Raw genomic sequence first — 18,143 nt, 5'->3', positions numbered from 1 at the left:
GGATGGGAACTGGGCCAGTCAATGCCAAAGGAACATCCAGGTATTGGATTCTCACCTATGTGGGAGAGAGAGAAACAACTGGAGAGCTCAGCAAAATATTGTCTTTCATCCCCTAAAATGAAGAGTAGCCCACTTTTCCGTAGCTTGTCCTTCCTTCATTCTTGACGTCTTTGATGAGGTTTCCGAGGCAACAGAAAACCACCCAAGGAGATACATATGTTTCATGAGAGGTTTTTTTTTTAATGTTTTTTGCTTTTTTGGCTTTCAGTCTGACTTCAATTGTCAGCACATCACAGTTAATGATTTTAACAAAATTATATTATGTAGAAGAAATCATATAATTGCAAATAATGAATAATTAATTAAGGCATAAATATATAGATATTTATTGTCCAGTGTTTGGGACTGGAAATTTCAATTATATATCTTAAGGTTGGGGTTAATCGGTACCCTTTGTTTGTGATTTTTTTTTTAAGTACAATTGGGTTTGACTTAGAAAGAATTATTTTTATTATTTTTACATTTGTGTTAAAGATCTGATTGCACACTTAATATAGTAAAGATGGCCAGTTAAAATTAAAAAGACTTACGGCAGTAATCTGCATGGAATATGGTTCCTGACACGAATGTGAGGGGTTCTGGTGTGATGGTACCCTGGCATGTTAAGGGATCCGTGTTCCTGTGGAACCATCCTATCTACCATCAAATGGAGCAACTCAGTCCTGTAGCAACACCCAAGCTACAGGGAACCCAATGGTATCATTCTGATGCAGATACTATCGTGAGACATAATCATAGAATTATTCATGTAGTGAGGGTCTCATTTTACAACGTGACATTTAAACAATGGAAAGTGTACTTTGTGGACCTAAGCAAATTTAACAGGTGCATGTGTACCAAAGGTTATCGGACAGCGGGCAATGACCAGACAATTTAGACGTATGTATATAGCTACTGAGCCGATATTTATAGCCTCCTCTGTGTCCATTTTAAGAAACCAAGTTGTGCCATTTTTTTCTCCCGTGGAGTTGAGCTTCCCTTTTGCTGTGATTGTTTAAGAAATCTACTGGCAAGCTTGATTCAAATAACACTTTTAATTTCACGGGCACAATATAATCAAAATGGCTGAGTTATTGTCAATTCAAGGTTTGGAAGGTTACTGTGTAAGTATTCAATACAATAAAGTTAATGGTACTATAAGGTGTTTTATACAGTACATGGTAGGGTACAGTGCACTGTAGATCGATATTTTTTTCCTATGAGAATAAAATAGCTTAGATACTGTAAATATTGATATTATTGAATAATCAGGCAAATGTATAAAATGTAACATTTGCATAAGAAATCTACCAGCAAGCTTGCTTCAACTAACTGTTCCTGGCGTTGCAGTTGCTTGGTTAATTTAATATTTTTTATAGAAAGGAAGTCATCTAGCTACGTTCTAGATTCGAGTGCACCTTAACTTTCCCTTGCCCTTGAAAGCACATTTCATTTGTCAGACTGTCACCAATATCAAATTTCACGCAAAAATTTTGTTATTATTGTTTGATAAATATTTGTTAATTCTTTGAGTACATTTTAACAGTAGATACAGTCAAATACAAATAACATAACCTATATATAAATCTATATCTGCTAAGATATTTTTATTGTTTAAAATACAGCGTTTAACAAATTATCTTTTGTTAAATTAATATTTAGAATTGCTAACTAATAATGGGTTAGTGTTTGATTTGTGTTGTATTCAATGCTCATGTTTTTGTTAATGTAAATTTTCAATACATGCGGCCTATATTTACATTTATTTACATGATAGATTCTCTCCAGCATAACAGTTTGAGTGATGTGTTGTTACCATGGTGACAATTAGCTGCATCTTGCTATTTAAAAGATTTTGTGTGATATTTTGTTAAGAGCATGGTAAATACAAAGGGAGAATGTTTTGGATGTCATTCATTACTGCAGAACAAAAATGACTAAACAAGTATTAGTGTGTTACCAAAGGAAATTTTCTATAATCTGTAGGTATTATGGAAATTTGTAAATATGAAAACATAATACAATTTTAAAAGATGTGAATTGTTTTCTTTATTTGACACTTCATGACGATGACATGATTTGACAAATGGTTGAAAGTTTTCAACAACATTTACATGGCAGCATTTAATCATTGTCTGTAACATATCCATCCATCCATTTTCCAAACCGCTTATCCTACTGGGTGGCGGGGGGTCCGGAGCCTATCCTGGAAGCAATGAGCACGAGGCAGGGAACCACCTAGGGCGGGGGGGGCAGCCCATCGCAGGGCACACTCACACACCATTCACTCTCCAATTAGCCTCAGCATGTTTTTGGACTGTGGGGGGAAACCGGAGTACCCGGAGGAAACCCCACGACGACATGGGGAGAACATGCAAACTCCACACATGTCACCCAGTGTGACTCGAACCCGGGTCCCAGAGGTGTGAGGCAACAGTGCTAACCACTGCACCACCATGCCGCCCCATACAGTGCTAACCACTGCACCACCATGTCTGTAGCATATTAACGATTATAAAAAGGTTACAGTGCCTGTTACAATGAATGAACAGGCCAGACCACAACCTCACAGCTGTCACAGCTTTTCTTAAATATGATTTCAGGTTGACAATGAGGTCCATTGAACCACTTTATTAAGCTGCTGAGCACAAGACGTGCTCATCCTCTCTCAGTCTCTTGGGTTTATGCCGTATGTAGGTTTGTATGTCATCTTGTTAATTATACATTGTTTGCCTCTAAGGTATTTTTAAGGAACAACCTTGGGAAAAAAAAGTGGTTTAATTTCCAAACAAAATCTATCCGAACCCATGCGGTTTTCAGCCAGAAAATGGGACGGGATTTTTTATTTTTTTTTGGCCTTACTGTCTGTGAATTAAAATAAAATGAGTCTCACCCCTGTGCCATTTGAAAAGGAAACCTGCGGATGTGTGACTTTCATCTTCTTCCCATTGATTGTGGGTCTTGCAGAGATAAGGGAAAGCCTTTCCTACTGTTCACATTAACAATTCAAGAGTTCCTAACAGAGTGAAAAAAGTCCTATTTTAAGGCTCCATTTGCTTACTAATCCTTCTAAAGCAGACAAGAGTCTGTCTGTTTCTTTCCAGTAAGTGATGTTTTTAAGGAACTTTATTGATTGTAAGTACTGATGTGGTAAACTGGTTTCAGTAATGATCCAAGGCAATTACCTCATAGTGGATTTCGAAATAAGTACTTATGAGCGGTGATAAAATATTTATATCCAAATGGGAAATATTCAATCGTGTAACTCCATTTGAAATCATACAGTACAGGAAGCTATTTGGTAAATGACTGTTTCCCTAAAAAATAAAGATAAAAAAAATAATCAAGATTAAGCCAGAACACAACACGTCACATCAGCAGTGGAACCAGCGCCACGAGTAAGGGAATGGTGCACAAGTTCATCTCTGATCGTAAAACGATATCTAGAGGTTGCCAATGAAGGTGATGCAGATTCCAGAATCATTCTGAGAGCTCAGTGAGGGTTGATTAAGATGGCTGTCTGTTCTGGCAGACTGGTGTTATTTTTAATTCATAAACCACAATCTTCCTCTAGGGTGTGCAACCCATAGTGTTAATTAATATTACCTCCTGTCCTCTCAGCAGCTGCAGTTGCAAGAGGACAGCCTTCATTAACTTACTATACAAAGATAAATAAAGTAGTGAATCACATAAGAATTCAAATGTGTATTGGCTTGCTCCAAAATGCAGTTTTAATTTCACAGACACAATATACTCAAAGTGACTCAGTAATTGCTATTTTAAGGTTTGGAAGGTTACTGTGTAAGTATTCAATAGAATGGAGTTAAATGGTACTATAAGGTGTTTTTTACAGTACACGGTACATGGTAGGGTACAGTGCACTGTAGATCAATATTTTTTCATATGAGAATAAAATTGCTTAGATACTGTAAATATGGATATCATTGAATAATCAGACATGTGAATAAAATCAGCTTTCATTACATTCCCATTTGTTGCGCTTCAGTGCATATCACTTTTATCTCACACTTCCATGGCTGGGGGGTTCAAATCCCACCCCCCTTGAGTGAGTGGAATTTACATGTGCTTCCCATGCTGCACAGACATTTCAGAGTGCATGTGTGTGTGTGCCATTGTGCTCTGTGATGGACTGAAATCCCGCCCAGGGTGCACACCAGTCTTGTGCTCTATGATGCCTAGGATAGGCTCCAACAACCACCCTTCCTCCCGACCCAACAGGAACAGGGTGATTTACCCTGTTTGAATTCAACAAAATGTGACATTTACATCGACATTCACTGACAAATAACCTAAGGATATAAGCCGACGGTCGTCCCCTTTAAATCATTTTCGTTGTTGATGCTAGGGCAACACTGTTAGGATGTTCCATTACTCTGTAGGTGTGTATGATTGCGAAATAATACTATTATTTTCGGTGTTTCTTGAAAACAAACATTTTAAATGCTAATCAAATGATATACTTTTTTTATAAAAAACGCAATACGTCTCAACATGCAAGCACTGTAATTTGTATTAAGCTGCTATTACGTACGTTTCCTGTTTTCCTGTTTGCTTTCGTTTCGATGAGGCGGCTGACAGACTATACCATGTACACAAGTAGGTTAAATAAATTTGTTTAAGAGGAATTATTGTACCTTCTGTTACAAAGACAATTAAAAAAATGATACGAGCACACGTGTCTATTCCAGCTTTTGTGTTCGTAAATCAACACTTAGTTTAAAGAACAAAGTGTTATTCTGGTAAAAAGTCATGCTGGGTATGACACCCCTGGTACAAACTGTTGCCATGTTCCCAGTTTTTGTATGGGTGTGGTGATTTCGGGCGAAGACTAAGTCAAGTCCTCTTAGTTTGCTGGCAGCACCTGTTAACCTGCAAGTTTCCCTCATAATATCTCCTGCGGTATATTTTTTCAATTTTCTTTTTCGCGGACCATGTGTAGAATTTGAAAGTGGATATATAATCTACAAGCGGGAGAAGCAGAGAAAGGGGACTGTCCAAAGCGCAGTGCAGGTACGTATCTTGCTAGGTAGCTAGCTAATGTGTTTCTTCGTCGTATCTTGATATTATTCGAGATTTTACTTGTTTATTGCCTGCATTGTATCGACGATGTTCACGATAATATCTGCTGCGTTACTATGGGCAAATGTAACGTTTTTGTGGGAGAAGTTTTCGGAAACATCTGGCCGTAACGTTGCCTTGCAGGCAACATTAGCTAAGTAAACTAGCTTAATCGTTCGCAGAAAACTAACCGATTTGGTGGCTGGTGGAGTTATCGTAGCTTCGTATTTCTCTTTGGTGCTGCTCGATGTCTTAATATTGTGATCATTTTGTGCGCTAGTTAGACTTAAAAGAGTTCAAACAGAGCTGTCTGTCTTCTCAGACGGTAAACTAAGTGGTTCAGTCTGTTGCTGTGGGTATTAGCACGTAGCCTACTAGTAGGTACTCAAGTGCATAAGTCAGAGCAATTAATGAAGTAGACTAGTCAGGCGCACTAGTTAGTCAACACTGCTCATCATAACACGACTTTCAAGGTTGCTGACAACTTCAAGTATCATTTTGCAATTTACCCAATTTGCCACATTACTCTAGTGACATTAAGTAGGATCCCCGATATGCGTTAAATTGTTAATTATATTGTTCAGATATGTTAGATATGTTATTTTTGGTAGGCAAATCTTATTGAAATTCCCTGTTATACGCACCACGAGGTAATTTTCCTTCCCGTCTCAAGTCCACCTTGGATTTCGATAAGAGCAAAGCTTTTAATAGCAGTTTGCTTGCTGTCATTAACGGTCTTTTAATTGCAAAATCTTTTTGGAAACTCGAAAAGCAGTATCATTAACGGGTCACGCTACACAGTTCATTGTAATGTACTGCTTTGTACAGGTCGATTAGTTGTCCACTGTTACCCCAAATATGTTCACCTGTCTTTGCCATTAACCGTTAATTCGGCATGATGCAAATCACGACGTTTCAGTGTCCAAGACGTGTTTCATCATTAGACCTGCATCCATGGGATGAACTGGCGAAAGTAATAAACAAATAAGAAATAAGTTTAATGTTTACAGTAAGGCTTTATATATATAAACTTTTTATTAAATGTGAAATTGGCAATTATTCACTGTAAATTGGAAAGGGAAGCCGAAAAGGTGAGTCCGAGATTAATTATTGCATAAGTAGGCTCTGGGATAGTGAGGTGTTGAACAGAAAGTACTATGGAACAACCGAAGTTAAATTGCGTGGGCTCCAACAGTGAGTAATTTATGGACATGTGCCTTCAAGGAAGGTTTCTTGATAAATATGAGGACATTTGTATAGGTGCCACATAGTTTCACAAGGGAATGAGGTGATGTGTCTATCTTTATTGGAATGTCCCAGCTGTACAGGATGTTTAAGGGTTTTTTTTTTTTTAAAAAAAAAAAACTTGTTTCTGGTTGCTAACTGATATGATGAAATGCAAATGGTATGGTCTTACCATAGGTGTGTATGAGTGATCTAAGAATTTAATGGATTAGTGTTGTCTTACATTATTTTTGTCCCACTGACTGGGATTTTTGGAATGATTTTATTTTTATTTTTTTGTGTATGTTCCAAACCTACAAATAAACAGAATATGAAAATTGTCTTAATGCTAATGAGCAACGCATTTTTTAAAATAACACAAACTGAATTTAAATCCATTTTCGTTCCAGCATCACATATCACATACTCGACGTAGATGGAATATTGGTAGATGAATAGAAGTGCAGACTTAATAGAAAGCTTAAATATATACTATTGGGGTTTTTGAACTATTTTTGTAAAACAATGTTAAGCTCTTTGGTCATCCCTTACAACTCTAATATCATACCCTTGATTGATTCCCTACTGGATCAAGTTGTGTAGCATTTCCCCAACATTAACGAAATAAGGATAAACATAATAAATAGTGATTAAGCTAAATAGTTGACTGCTGTAATTTCATCTCACGTGACTCTTCATCTGAAGGTGAGGTGTCATTAGACTGTTCCAGGACCAGCTCTGTTCTTAGAGTAAATGAGTGTGTTGGATTTTTCAGTCTTGTCACTCTGAGGTTTGTGCTGCCCTCTGTTGTGAGCTCTAGGTGTACTTGTCTGCAGTTTGTTTTATTGACTTATTTCAATTATATAGCATATTCAGGATTTCACATTTTAACATGCACCTTTGAATCAGTTTGACTGTCTGGCAGCTTTTCGAGGATGCACCCCTTCTCTCAAACCCATATTCTGATTCCTCCTAGAGGTGTGGCACAGGTGTGAGGGGTGCAGGCAGATTGCAGTGAACGATTTGGTTTTGCTGTCTTTCTCTCAGATGCGGGGGGGGGGGGGGGGGGGTTTGACTCGCTTCCTGTTTTCGCAGTGGTGCTTAAAGCAAAGGGCATCACAGCTCTGAAGCCTCAACAGAAAGGAACAAAAACAGCATGACCCATTTGTGGAAGGTCACACCCAACCCACCCCCCCCACCCCACCCCACCCCGGGAGAACAAGGAGGAGTACAGTGTTACTAGGTGGTGGGGCGCAACGTCTGTCATGAATGGACCTGTTAGGATGGCTTGCTTTTAGACTGTAAATGGAAATGACAAGTAGCATCCTACTGCTGTATCCATGTCTAAGCACCTGAAGATGTTCAGTTTTGGGCACTGATGGGGAATTACTGGTTAACACGTTTATGTTTGGATTTTGTGTCTTATTATATAACCCATAGATGGCTGCATGATAGTAGTTTACTATTTTGGTTGTAGCTTGATAAATTTACCAATTGCTGACCATCTCGGAAATTTGATATTATTGATCACGCTTAACTCATTTACAAATTATTGACCAAAGCAGTTGCCGTAAACCGTCCATCTATATGACCGATCCGGATGTTTTTTGTGGGGGTGGATTATTTTGTTGCTTAGCTCATGCTTTTTATTTAGAGCTGTTTTTTGTTTTGTTTAAACAAATGTATCATACTTGATGGTTTACTTGGGGAATTTGGGTTGCGCATTTCTCAAGGCTATGGCCGTATGACCTGACCGCGTTTTTGTCATGGTAGAATCTGACAGCATGTGGCTCCTGGTGGCTTGTGCCAAACAGCACAGCTTCATGCTGAACAAAGCTCCGTGTTGGGAGAGGCTACCCTTCCTCGTGTCACAGCCTCCCATCTGATCTCCGCGGCATCTTCGTTGACATGGGCAGTTTTCCAGTGCCTTCACCAAACGTCTTTCCAGTGTTTAAGAATGTGAAACGTGTGTTTGAATAATACTGACTAGAGCATAATTTTTCTTTTTTTTTTCTGAAGGGTTTTAATATGAACTTGACCCGTTTATTTAAAACTGTAATTTGATGGGTGGGGATGGCATGCAGAAGACATGGAAAAAGCAGGCTGGGAAAAAATTACATGCCGTAATGGCAGCTGCTAGGGGCTGATTTGTGGAATACACAACTTTTCAAGGCGCTTGTTTGGTCTTGGGAACATGGAGAAAATGCAGTAATTTTTTATTTATTTATTTATTTATTTTTTTTTATTTTTTTTAACTTTTTTTTTTGAGGAACAGGCCTCAGGTAATTTGAGATCTGCCGAAATGGTGATTTTATGATTGTTGTAAATGTACAGTTACAATGGATGAAAGTTTTTTTCATTTACCCAGTTATTTGAGATTCTTCTGTTAAAAGGTCCAGAGGTGTAAAACGTGTATTCTAATTAAGTAAATATGGCAGTTGATGATTGATTAATGTTGTTGGCCATGAACTTTAAGCCGGCAGTGGTGATTTTAGTCAACTTGTGGGCTCGACCCTGCTTGCTGCCGCTCGGAATCAGTTAAGCAGGAGAAAACCCTGCTTCAGTCTCGGGGCCCACCAGCTGATGTCAGACAGGCTCCATAGGGAGGCGTGCGTCACTGGGAAGCCAGAGAGCGGACTGCCACACATTCCTCAACACCCACCCCCCCCCTCCCCCACCAGATGCCTTTGGGCCCAGGCTGACGACCTCAGTGCCCTCCCAGCTTTGGCATGCTGCGGGAAGGTCAGTCGGCCCCTCTCGTCAGAAGAGGCAGAGAATGTCTATAGATGCCCGCTCAAACTCATGAGTTATTTCCAGTAGTGCTCGATGTCTTTTAATATTGGCAAGCACTTGTCTGGCAGAAGAATGCCCCACCTACTAGCCTCTCTTTCTCCCCCTCAAGCGCTTGAATTTAGGTCACATGCTGTACATTCCTCCACTGTTAAAGCTAAAGGAAGTACTTCTTTTCCCACTTAATCTGAAACACAACTGACTAAAACACAGCCTTGATCCCTCGTTTTTTTGTTTTTTTTTTTGCAGTGAAAGTGACTTAGTTTATTGTCTTGAATGGTCACATTTTCATTGTATACAGAGAGCATCGAACAGTAGGATTCCGAGTATGGCGACTGAATGGAACATTAACTATTAGCTGGCTTGTTGATATGTTTTGTTTTGAACAGGGATGAAGAGCTGTGTATCGTGTCATAAATAGCTAAGCTTTTTGTTGCCCTTTGTTAAAATGCCAGACAAACAGGATTGTTTCTGTTCCTGTGGGATGTTGTTGCTTGTCCCCTTCCTCTCCTCTGAAGTATTGGCCTCTCGGCGTCACAGGTGTCAGCTGGTTCGCGGACTGATCAAAACCGAAGAGGGACAATGAGCGAACTGGAACAGTTGCGACAGGAGGCGGAGCAACTGCGGAACCAAATCAAAGTAAGATGTAGGGGGGACGTTCCGTGAAATAGACACCCCCCCCCCCTTTCAAAGAGCCTTGCAGATATTTAGTTCTGTTGCAACATTGACACCATCTCCACCCATAACCTGTCTGCATTATCATTGAGTGAATTGCCTAACACCCACCGTAGCATCCATTCCAGGCCACAAACGAACTTCGATCGCTCTATTGACCGATGTCTATGCGAACCGTTTTTGGTTTTGTAGGTAATGAGCTCTGTTTCAAAATGTGATTATCTAGGGCAAATGACATCTTCTAATTAAATGAACATAGCTGCAGTTCATCGTGCGTCACGGATGGCTGCGCTGCGGGCCTCGTAAAGGCAAACATGACATGTCTGCATTTCTCCGTTGGCTCCCTGATGCATGTGGCAGGTCTGCTGCAGAACATCAGAAGCGATAACTGAGAAATTCTGGACTCTAATAATGAGAACTTTCTCGCTGGGAGATAAATGCTGGAGGTTATGTAATCCGGGATTTTTTCCGAGTAGTTCATTGACATGGCCAGTTTTCCAGTGCTATTACCTAATGCCTTTCTGGGATTCAAGAATACAAAAATCTGTTGATACGCTACTGCTTGCTCTTCACATGCTTCCTCTAGGATGTTTTCCTTTGTACTGCTGCTAGTCATTACACTTGTGGGAGTTTTACTTGCGCAAGAATGTTGTGAGAGCTGAAGGAAAAATGTTTGGTTCAGAGAGATAACCAATCAGATTGTAGAGGAGGTGGGTCCTAGTAAGTAGAGGAGGCCGGACCAATCAAGTCTTGATCTCACCACCTCTACAATTTGATCAGTTCAGAGAGAGAACCAGTCATTTTTTGTTCTGCCTTCAGAACTTTTTTGTGTAAGTAAAACTCCCATGAGCTAGTTACATGCATTGCTGCATATTACCCATATGCAGAATTGAAATATGACTGAATTACTCTCTTTTGAGAACTTGACACTTGGTCTGTTAAAATAAAGGCTTTGAACATTTGTCATTTTTGGTGGCACTTGCATGCTTGACCCATTTCCCTCCTTCTCCAGGATGCGCGGAAAGCTTGCAGCGATTCCACCCTCTCTCAGGTATGTGGGGGCCTTGGAACTTACTTTCTTTGCCTGGGGATTTGATGGGATCTGCAGTCGCCGATGCTTGAGCATTGGCACAGCTGTGGGGTGCAGGACCACCCTGCACTGGCGGGCTCCTGTGACACGACTACACTTAGAGCATGCTGAAATATTTAAAGGCATGTACTGGCCAAAGAGGCGTCTCGAAGGAATGGCTAAATTTGAATTAATTATTGATTGGGAAGGATGCCCCCCTCGCATGTGGAGTGTGGTTTTACCAAAGCTTTGTGTCTCCTCCATGCAGATCACCGCCGGTCTGGACTCCGTTGGGAGGATTCAGATGCGGACAAGACGCACCCTTCGAGGTCACCTGGCCAAAATCTACGCCATGCACTGGGGCTCTGACTCCAGGTCAGTATGTCGGGTGACTTATGGTCTGATCTTGGACTTGCACCTTCAAGCTCATTGGATTGGATGTTAACAATGCTACAAATAGGTTAACAAATGATACCTCATTACACGCAGACTACTATTTTCCATTCCACAAATAGCTGAAAGCAGACCATTCCAAAAACACACTTGAAGAGGATATGAAGGCCTCTCAGATAACTGGATGGGTTCTCGGAAAGGCCTGCAGTCCAAGCCTTGATATTAACCTTGTCTCGTCTGTTAAACTCAACTGAAACCCCGCCCCATGTTACAAAAAATTTCATTACATGGCACCAGTGTCTTGTACCTGGTATATTCAGTGTTTCTCATGTGAACTGAAATGCTCCATGTGAAATGTGTTTGTGTGTCTGTCAAACCCTCAGGCTTCTTGTCAGTGCCTCTCAGGACGGAAAACTGATTATCTGGGACAGCTACACGACGAATAAGGTAGGAGTACCACTCGGCACAGTTTGACGTACTCCACAGTAGCGACAGCAGTACTGGTTTTGGACAGATTCTGCAGCTCTCTTCAGTCTGATTATAATCTCCATACATGGGAAAGAAGGCTTCATTAGCTAAGAAAATTATGAAGTGTGTAGCCCTGAATATTAACTGGACCCCTAGGTGTAGAATTTGGGACCAGGTTGGAGGGGTCTTGATGCATTGGGCAACATCCACTCAGGGGGTTGTACTTTTACACACTTTCGAGGAAAGGCACTGGTTTCTGAATTCAGTTTTCGCCAGGCCTCGGGTGCAAGGGCCTCCCTCCAGAGTCCAGCTGACCAACCCAGCCTGCTGCTTGTCCTCTAGGTGCACGCCATCCCGCTGCGCTCCTCCTGGGTGATGACGTGTGCCTACGCGCCTTCCGGAAACTACGTGGCCTGCGGGGGCCTGGACAATATCTGCTCCATCTACAGCCTGAAGACGCGGGAGGGCAACGTGAGAGTCACGCGGGAGCTTCCAGGGCACACAGGTAACGTGCAGCGGCCGTCTTCAGTTCTGATGGAAGTCTGCCCCAGACGATGGTGCTTATTAGTTCATCTAGTCGAATCAATGTATTCTTTTTGCACTGCAGCAAGAAAAGTTCTGTAATCTGCACAGCCTTTAAGTAAATTTATCACACATGTTTGGACCAGGTTTCTACGTCTGATGGATGTGATGTGATTGGCTGATCCGTACGAGCTGTAATGTATTAGACACTCGTTCAGATCAGCCTGGTTTAGATGCCAGATGGGTGTCGCTTCCTGCCATGATGAGACTTAAGCGGCATTAAGGAAATGTATCAGTGGCAAATCCATAAGCGCATTAGCGATATTGTAATTAAATTATAGGGGTTGGCACATTGTAAATGGTCTTCGCAGGATGTGAATGGGACGTTCAGCTACGGCTTTGAGTGGATGATCACCAGCACTGGAGCAGCTGGAGCTTCCAAAACTGATGCAGGAAAAATAAAAATTTGTGTTTTTTTTTCCCGCAGATCAGTGCCCCGAAAGATAATCATAGAGAATTTAATGACTTTCCTAATTATACCTTTTGAAATGAAGTACTTTTTTCCACTGAGAAGTAGTGCATACTTACCATATATCCTGTTGTAATTTTTAGTGTTTATGTGCAAGTAACATGACTTGTGCATTTTCAGGATATCTGTCTTGCTGCCGTTTTCTGGATGACAATCAGATAGTTACCAGCTCTGGAGACACCACCTGGTAAGTCTGGGCACTTCCCGCAAGGGGGGCCAGTTTATGTTTCATAAGAGGAGACTGGTGGCTTACTGTGCCTTGATGACGACCTACTGCGTTGTGTCCCCCCGCAGTGCATTGTGGGACATCGAGACGGGCCAGCAGTCGACCACCTTCACGGGCCACAGCGGAGACGTCATGAGCCTGTCCCTGAGCCCTGACTTTAAGACCTTCGTGTCGGGTGCCTGTGATGCCTCCGCCAAGCTGTGGGACATCCGGGACGGCATGTGCAGACAGTCATTCATCGGCCACGTGTCCGACATCAACGCGGTATCCGTGAGTATGCCGGAAGATGGGATGGGGGTGTGGGCATAGTCCACGCCATAGGATTCATGCCAGTCTGTCGTCACACCCAGTCCCACATAATCATGTGGAGTGGGGGTATGATTAGCCTGAACTGGAAATAGTGGCCGCAGCCTCTGTATTAGGGCCCTGACACCATGGCTTATCTGTGTGAAAACAAGTTACACCGGTAGGTTGGAGAAGGTCTTTGGATTAAGTGAGGGCATAGTGCCGTTTCTGAAGAACCTTTCACCTCGGGCTCCTTCCTTAGTTTTTCCCCAACGGGAATGCCTTTGCCACGGGCTCGGATGACGCCACCTGCAGGCTGTTCGACCTCCGCGCGGACCAGGAGCTCATGATGTACTCCCACGACAACATCATCTGCGGCATCACCTCGGTGGCCTTCTCCAAGAGCGGGCGCCTCCTGCTGGCCGGATACGACGACTTCAACTGCAACGTCTGGGACACGCTGAAAGGAGAGCGTGCAGGTCAGTATCACCAGGGAGGGGGGGTTTCCGGGTCCAGTTCTTCATCCTCACCTTGGACAGTAGGCGTTTTTTTAAACCAATGAGGTGGCTGTTGATTGTAAACTCCTTTTCCTCCTAAAATGTCTTTATCTGATGGCTGCCTTCTTGCCCTCTAGGTGTCCTGGCCGGTCACGATAACCGTGTTAGCTGTTTAGGGGTAACGGATGACGGAATGGCTGTTGCCACCGGCTCTTGGGACAGTTTCCTCAGAATCTGGAATTAACAGGACCGACGGTGAGGGATTGGGGGCGGGAGGGTTGGGGAGGGGGGGTCAGAGGTCACTGCTCCGGGCCACAGCTGTGTGTCACATTCTTTCTACCTGTCCAGGTGAACTTTTTTTTTGTACTCCTGTATGACACAAAGCTTTCAGTATGTAGTCCAGTCAGCTGAAGAGGTGATCTTCAGAAAGACCCCATTGAGTTGTATTTTTTTTTGTATTTTTTTTTTTGCAGGGACAAGTTTAACATTGTTATTCAGCCGCTCATTGTATGACACGTACTGCATCGTATCGGCATATATACCCCATGTATATATGCGCGTAGAGTGCAGAGGCATTGTGCGGAATCCCTGTCGTCTAGTTCATTTATCTCTCTCCATTTTCAGTGTGCGTAATGTATTCAGTACTAGCCAATGCCAACCATCTGACATTCATATGCATTATAAAACATGCAAACATACTAATGTTGCGGCGATACACGTGGAAATATAATATTAATATCAGTATTAATATTATATTTAGTGAACATTTCCACAAAAAAGAAACTGTTTTCACTTGACCTGCAATGGTGCACTGTGGTTGTTAGACCTGTTCCCAGGGAGATGCTTCTCAGTAATTTTCTTGTTAATTTTTGTGTTAAACTGACGCTGTTGGATTTTTTTCCCTCCCCTCTTCCTCACTTGTTTCGTATTCCATCTGTATTCCAGTATTGCCCATCCCCTTGTCTCAAAATGCCACTATGTCCGCAGTGCCGGGCGGAGACCTCATGGCTTCGGCCGCGGTTGAAGGTCATGTCATGCAGATGTTGCATTCAGAAGGAAAAATCATCAGTGTTTTATGCAATAAAGCTTCTATAGCTGGAGGTTTGCCGTCCGTCCCCCCCCCCTTAATGATATCTATGTCAGTCTGGTGTCTGGCTGAGAATCACCAAAAAACACCCAAGGCTATGACTGCCACCCCCCCCTCCCCCCAAAAGGGCATATTGTAGCTTGAGAGATGAAAATACCCATAATGCACTAGATACACTAACCTCTCTTGGGGGGGGACTCCTTGGGGAGGCGAGTAGCGGGGGCAGCCTGGGGCTCACAGCCATATGCATTTTAATTATTTTTTTTTATGACCGGACATGGCAATAATTCACACCAAATTAGAGCAGAAGATGGAAGGCACTATTTGGGGAAGTGTGCCAGCCTGTGGAGGGACCGTACACGTTTGACCCCCACCACCTATGAAAATGCATGTCCTAAGCGTGGCCTTGTGTGCAGGCCTGCATACTGCGTACAGCAGGCCGTCTCCGGCATAAGCAGGCAGGTACAGCAGAGAAGGCATTGCTAACTGGAGGACCCCTGTTTCAGACACAGGCTCCTGTTGTAAGGCCTTGCTAGAGACACTGCCTTAAGACCTTGTGTGCAGGCCTGCATACAGCAGGCCGCCTCTGGTAGAAGCAGATGGGTGCAGCAGAGAAGGCATCGCTAACTGGGGGACCCCTGTTTCAGACGCAGGCTCCTGTTGTAAGGCCTTGCAAGAGACACCGCCTTAATTGCCTTTAACAGCCTGAATTCCAGACCAGTGGTGTCGCTGCTAGACCTGGGCAGAATTGCACACATTACACGGCACACTCACACATACACAAGCCTTGACTTTGGTAAACCATATATATGTGTACTCTGTATACTTGTACTCCAGTGTTAATGCCGCTCTCTATACGTTGTGTGTGTTTACAGACAGTCCCGACTCACTTAAATGTACATGCCTTTCGGAGTCTGCGTCTGTCTAGTTTGTGACATAATCGCTCGAAACCACACTCTGCCTTAATATGAGGTTCCCACGCCATCTGCTGTGTGCTCAGTTCACCACCTCAGGCTTATAGCCTACCTGATCCTCGCACGACTCTGCCCTCTGCTGGTCATCTGTGAAGCTGCAGGTAACAGTCTTGGCAAAGTTTTTTTTTTTTTTTTTTTTTTTTTTTTTTTTGAACGAGCCATCGAAGCTGACAGGCCATGTAAACTATCCCACCCACCCCCAGAAGAGATTTCCCTTGCTCAAATACAGCCCCTGCCATTGTATTAACAGCAAGTCCACAGTATATGTTGGTGCTAGGGAGCCACGGTGTTAATTGTGCCATATAAGATTTAAGTGTTCAGATTGACCTGGGGTGAGGTATTGAACTGTCAAACACTAAAGAAATGGAGAGTGAGAGGATTATACAAGAAAACCATATTTGCCCAGAAGTAAGTAGTTGGCTTGTGGCAAAGAAGTTTTGGGCCATTTTGATATGTTAGTATCTTGTGTTAGATTGTTCGCTGCAGTCAGGACAAATTTATTGTATTTATTGATTACACACAAGTCTTTACAGTCTTAGTAATTCACTTGAGATTAGTTTTAGCTGTACTGCCCATTCTGCTTCTAACAAATATTTCTGAAAGCAGAATATGGCATTCCACAGAGGATGTCAGTGGCTCGCGTTTGACAGTTCTGTGCTGAAAGTATTTTATTTTTTTTCTGTGATGTGGTATCTATCAGCAGCGACTCAGTCTGCGGGTCCCTTTCGTCTCCGCGTAGAAAAGTGCCACAATGTCTGATGGAGGTGTAGCGTGGAGGTTACTTGCTGGCTCTTGCGTGGTGTCTAACCAAACAACGTGCCTGGTCACAACACTGCTCACTCTTCGCTATCCTTTTTTAAACCCCCCCTACCCCCGTATACATCAGATATTTTGGTGTTCCACACCTGCCGGTTTGCATTCGCTTCATTGATTTGTGGCTGGTTGTGTAAGTAACTTGCGATTGGCGGACAGTGACCATATAGACATGGACAGAGGGCATTTTACCATAACTATATTAAATCGGCAAACGCCGAACAAGCTCCAGATAATGACGTTGTTGTAGGTGCCAATGAAAGGTTCTCCCCAAGCAAGGAATGCTTTTGGTAAGCAGTAGTTCCAATGAGAAGATGCTTTTGCTTTTTGAATGAAACCGGCTGTCTGTCATTGAAGAGTTCTGCGTCCAATGCAACAGTGTTAGGCTTTAAGGAGAATTAATGGTTTTAAATTGAATTTAAATTGAATGTCTTGCTAGGAGCTGGGGCACCAATTTTCTTTAACTTTCCTGTGTTCTCCCCTTTTGATTTCTTTGTGTGTGTGTGTGTGTGTGTGTGTGTATATGTATACACACACACACACACACACTCTAACATGCTGTCATAGAACTTCAGCTCCAGGCAGCATTGACCCTGCAATGTGGCCCAAGTAAGTTTTTAGATGTCATGTGATTTTTTTTTTTTTTTTTTTTTTTTTGGAGGGGGGGAGGGCCCTGGCGAGTGAAAGGAAGATTTACATTTTGTCCCATTTCTGGCTTTATGTAATTACTTTCTTCCCCTTCACAAAACACATTGACCTTTAGTAATAATCCTTTTTTTTTTTTTTTGCTTTTATGTTTTTCTTTCTTTCTTTCCTTTTATTTATTTTTATATTTGAGCCAGTCAAATCCAGGGACTTGGTGCCATGAGTTCTTACAATGCTGTTGTCAGTTTATAATCACTTGCTATGATTTTTTATTTTTTTTTGTCTTCACACCAGTTTATTTTGTATTTGTACAGTGGGTCAGTGATACTGTATGTTGCTATGAATTGATATTGTAACCAATAAAATGCTTTTAACCAAGACTTTGGAGTCGTTATGTAGTACGAGCTGATGGGGCCTCATAGCCTGGGCTGAGTTCCAGTCTCACGGTGACCCATTATAATTCTGCTCGAGATTCTGGCCGCGTGTTCAGTTTGACGTTGATTGGGGGGGGGGGGGTAGAGACCAATTTTAAAAACACTTTATTTTTATAGGTTAAATGTGGGGCTTTAGGTCACGTGCAAATTGCTGTTGCTGTGGTAATACTCCTGTAACAGCAGTAGCTGATGGTCTGGTATGTAAAAGCTGAGGGAAAATGCAATGAGGCAGCGATGGATCTGCGGCAGAAGCACAACCTGCTTTGAATATATCGGCATAGTTTCAATGGCCAGCTGGACTCAGTTCAGTGGTCAGCACTGTTACCTCACACCTCTGGGACCAGGGTTCCATGACTGGAGTTTGGATGTTCTCCCTATGTGATCATGGGGCTTC

At 42.4% G+C, this 18,143-nt stretch overlaps 1 protein-coding gene across 1 annotated transcript; it reads left to right on the top strand.

Moving 5' to 3' along the window:
- Window positions 1–4,864: 4,864 nt before the first annotated feature.
- LOC125716471 (guanine nucleotide-binding protein subunit beta-4) lies at window positions 4,865–17,695 on the top strand. The gene is made up of 10 exons (XM_048988777.1): window positions 4,865–5,070; window positions 9,673–9,771; window positions 10,820–10,858; window positions 11,145–11,251; window positions 11,653–11,716; window positions 12,080–12,242; window positions 12,909–12,975; window positions 13,083–13,284; window positions 13,562–13,778; window positions 13,934–17,695. Exons 2-10 carry the CDS (start codon window positions 9,715–9,717, stop codon window positions 14,038–14,040), a joined length of 1,023 nt encoding a protein of 340 aa, XP_048844734.1. The 5' UTR covers window positions 4,865–5,070; window positions 9,673–9,714; the 3' UTR covers window positions 14,041–17,695.
- Window positions 17,696–18,143: the final 448 nt, after the last annotated feature.

The sequence above is a fragment of the Brienomyrus brachyistius genome, chromosome 21 (assembly GCF_023856365.1).
Source record: "Brienomyrus brachyistius isolate T26 chromosome 21, BBRACH_0.4, whole genome shotgun sequence".
Lineage (NCBI taxonomy): Eukaryota > Metazoa > Chordata > Actinopteri > Osteoglossiformes > Mormyridae > Brienomyrus > Brienomyrus brachyistius.
The sequence above is the reverse complement of the archived record's forward strand: the minus strand, read 5'-3'. Positions and strand labels throughout refer to the sequence as shown.

Coding starts and splice junctions, on each gene's coding strand:
- LOC125716471 (XM_048988777.1), top strand. CDS start 9,715: ATGAGCGAACTGGAACAGTTGCGACAGGAGGCGGAGCAACTGCGGAAC. Junction 11,252..11,652: donor CACTGGGGCTCTGACTCCAG/GTCAGTATGTCG, acceptor TCAAACCCTCAG/GCTTCTTGTCAGTGCCTCTC. Junction 11,717..12,079: donor ACAGCTACACGACGAATAAG/GTAGGAGTACCA, acceptor CTTGTCCTCTAG/GTGCACGCCATCCCGCTGCG.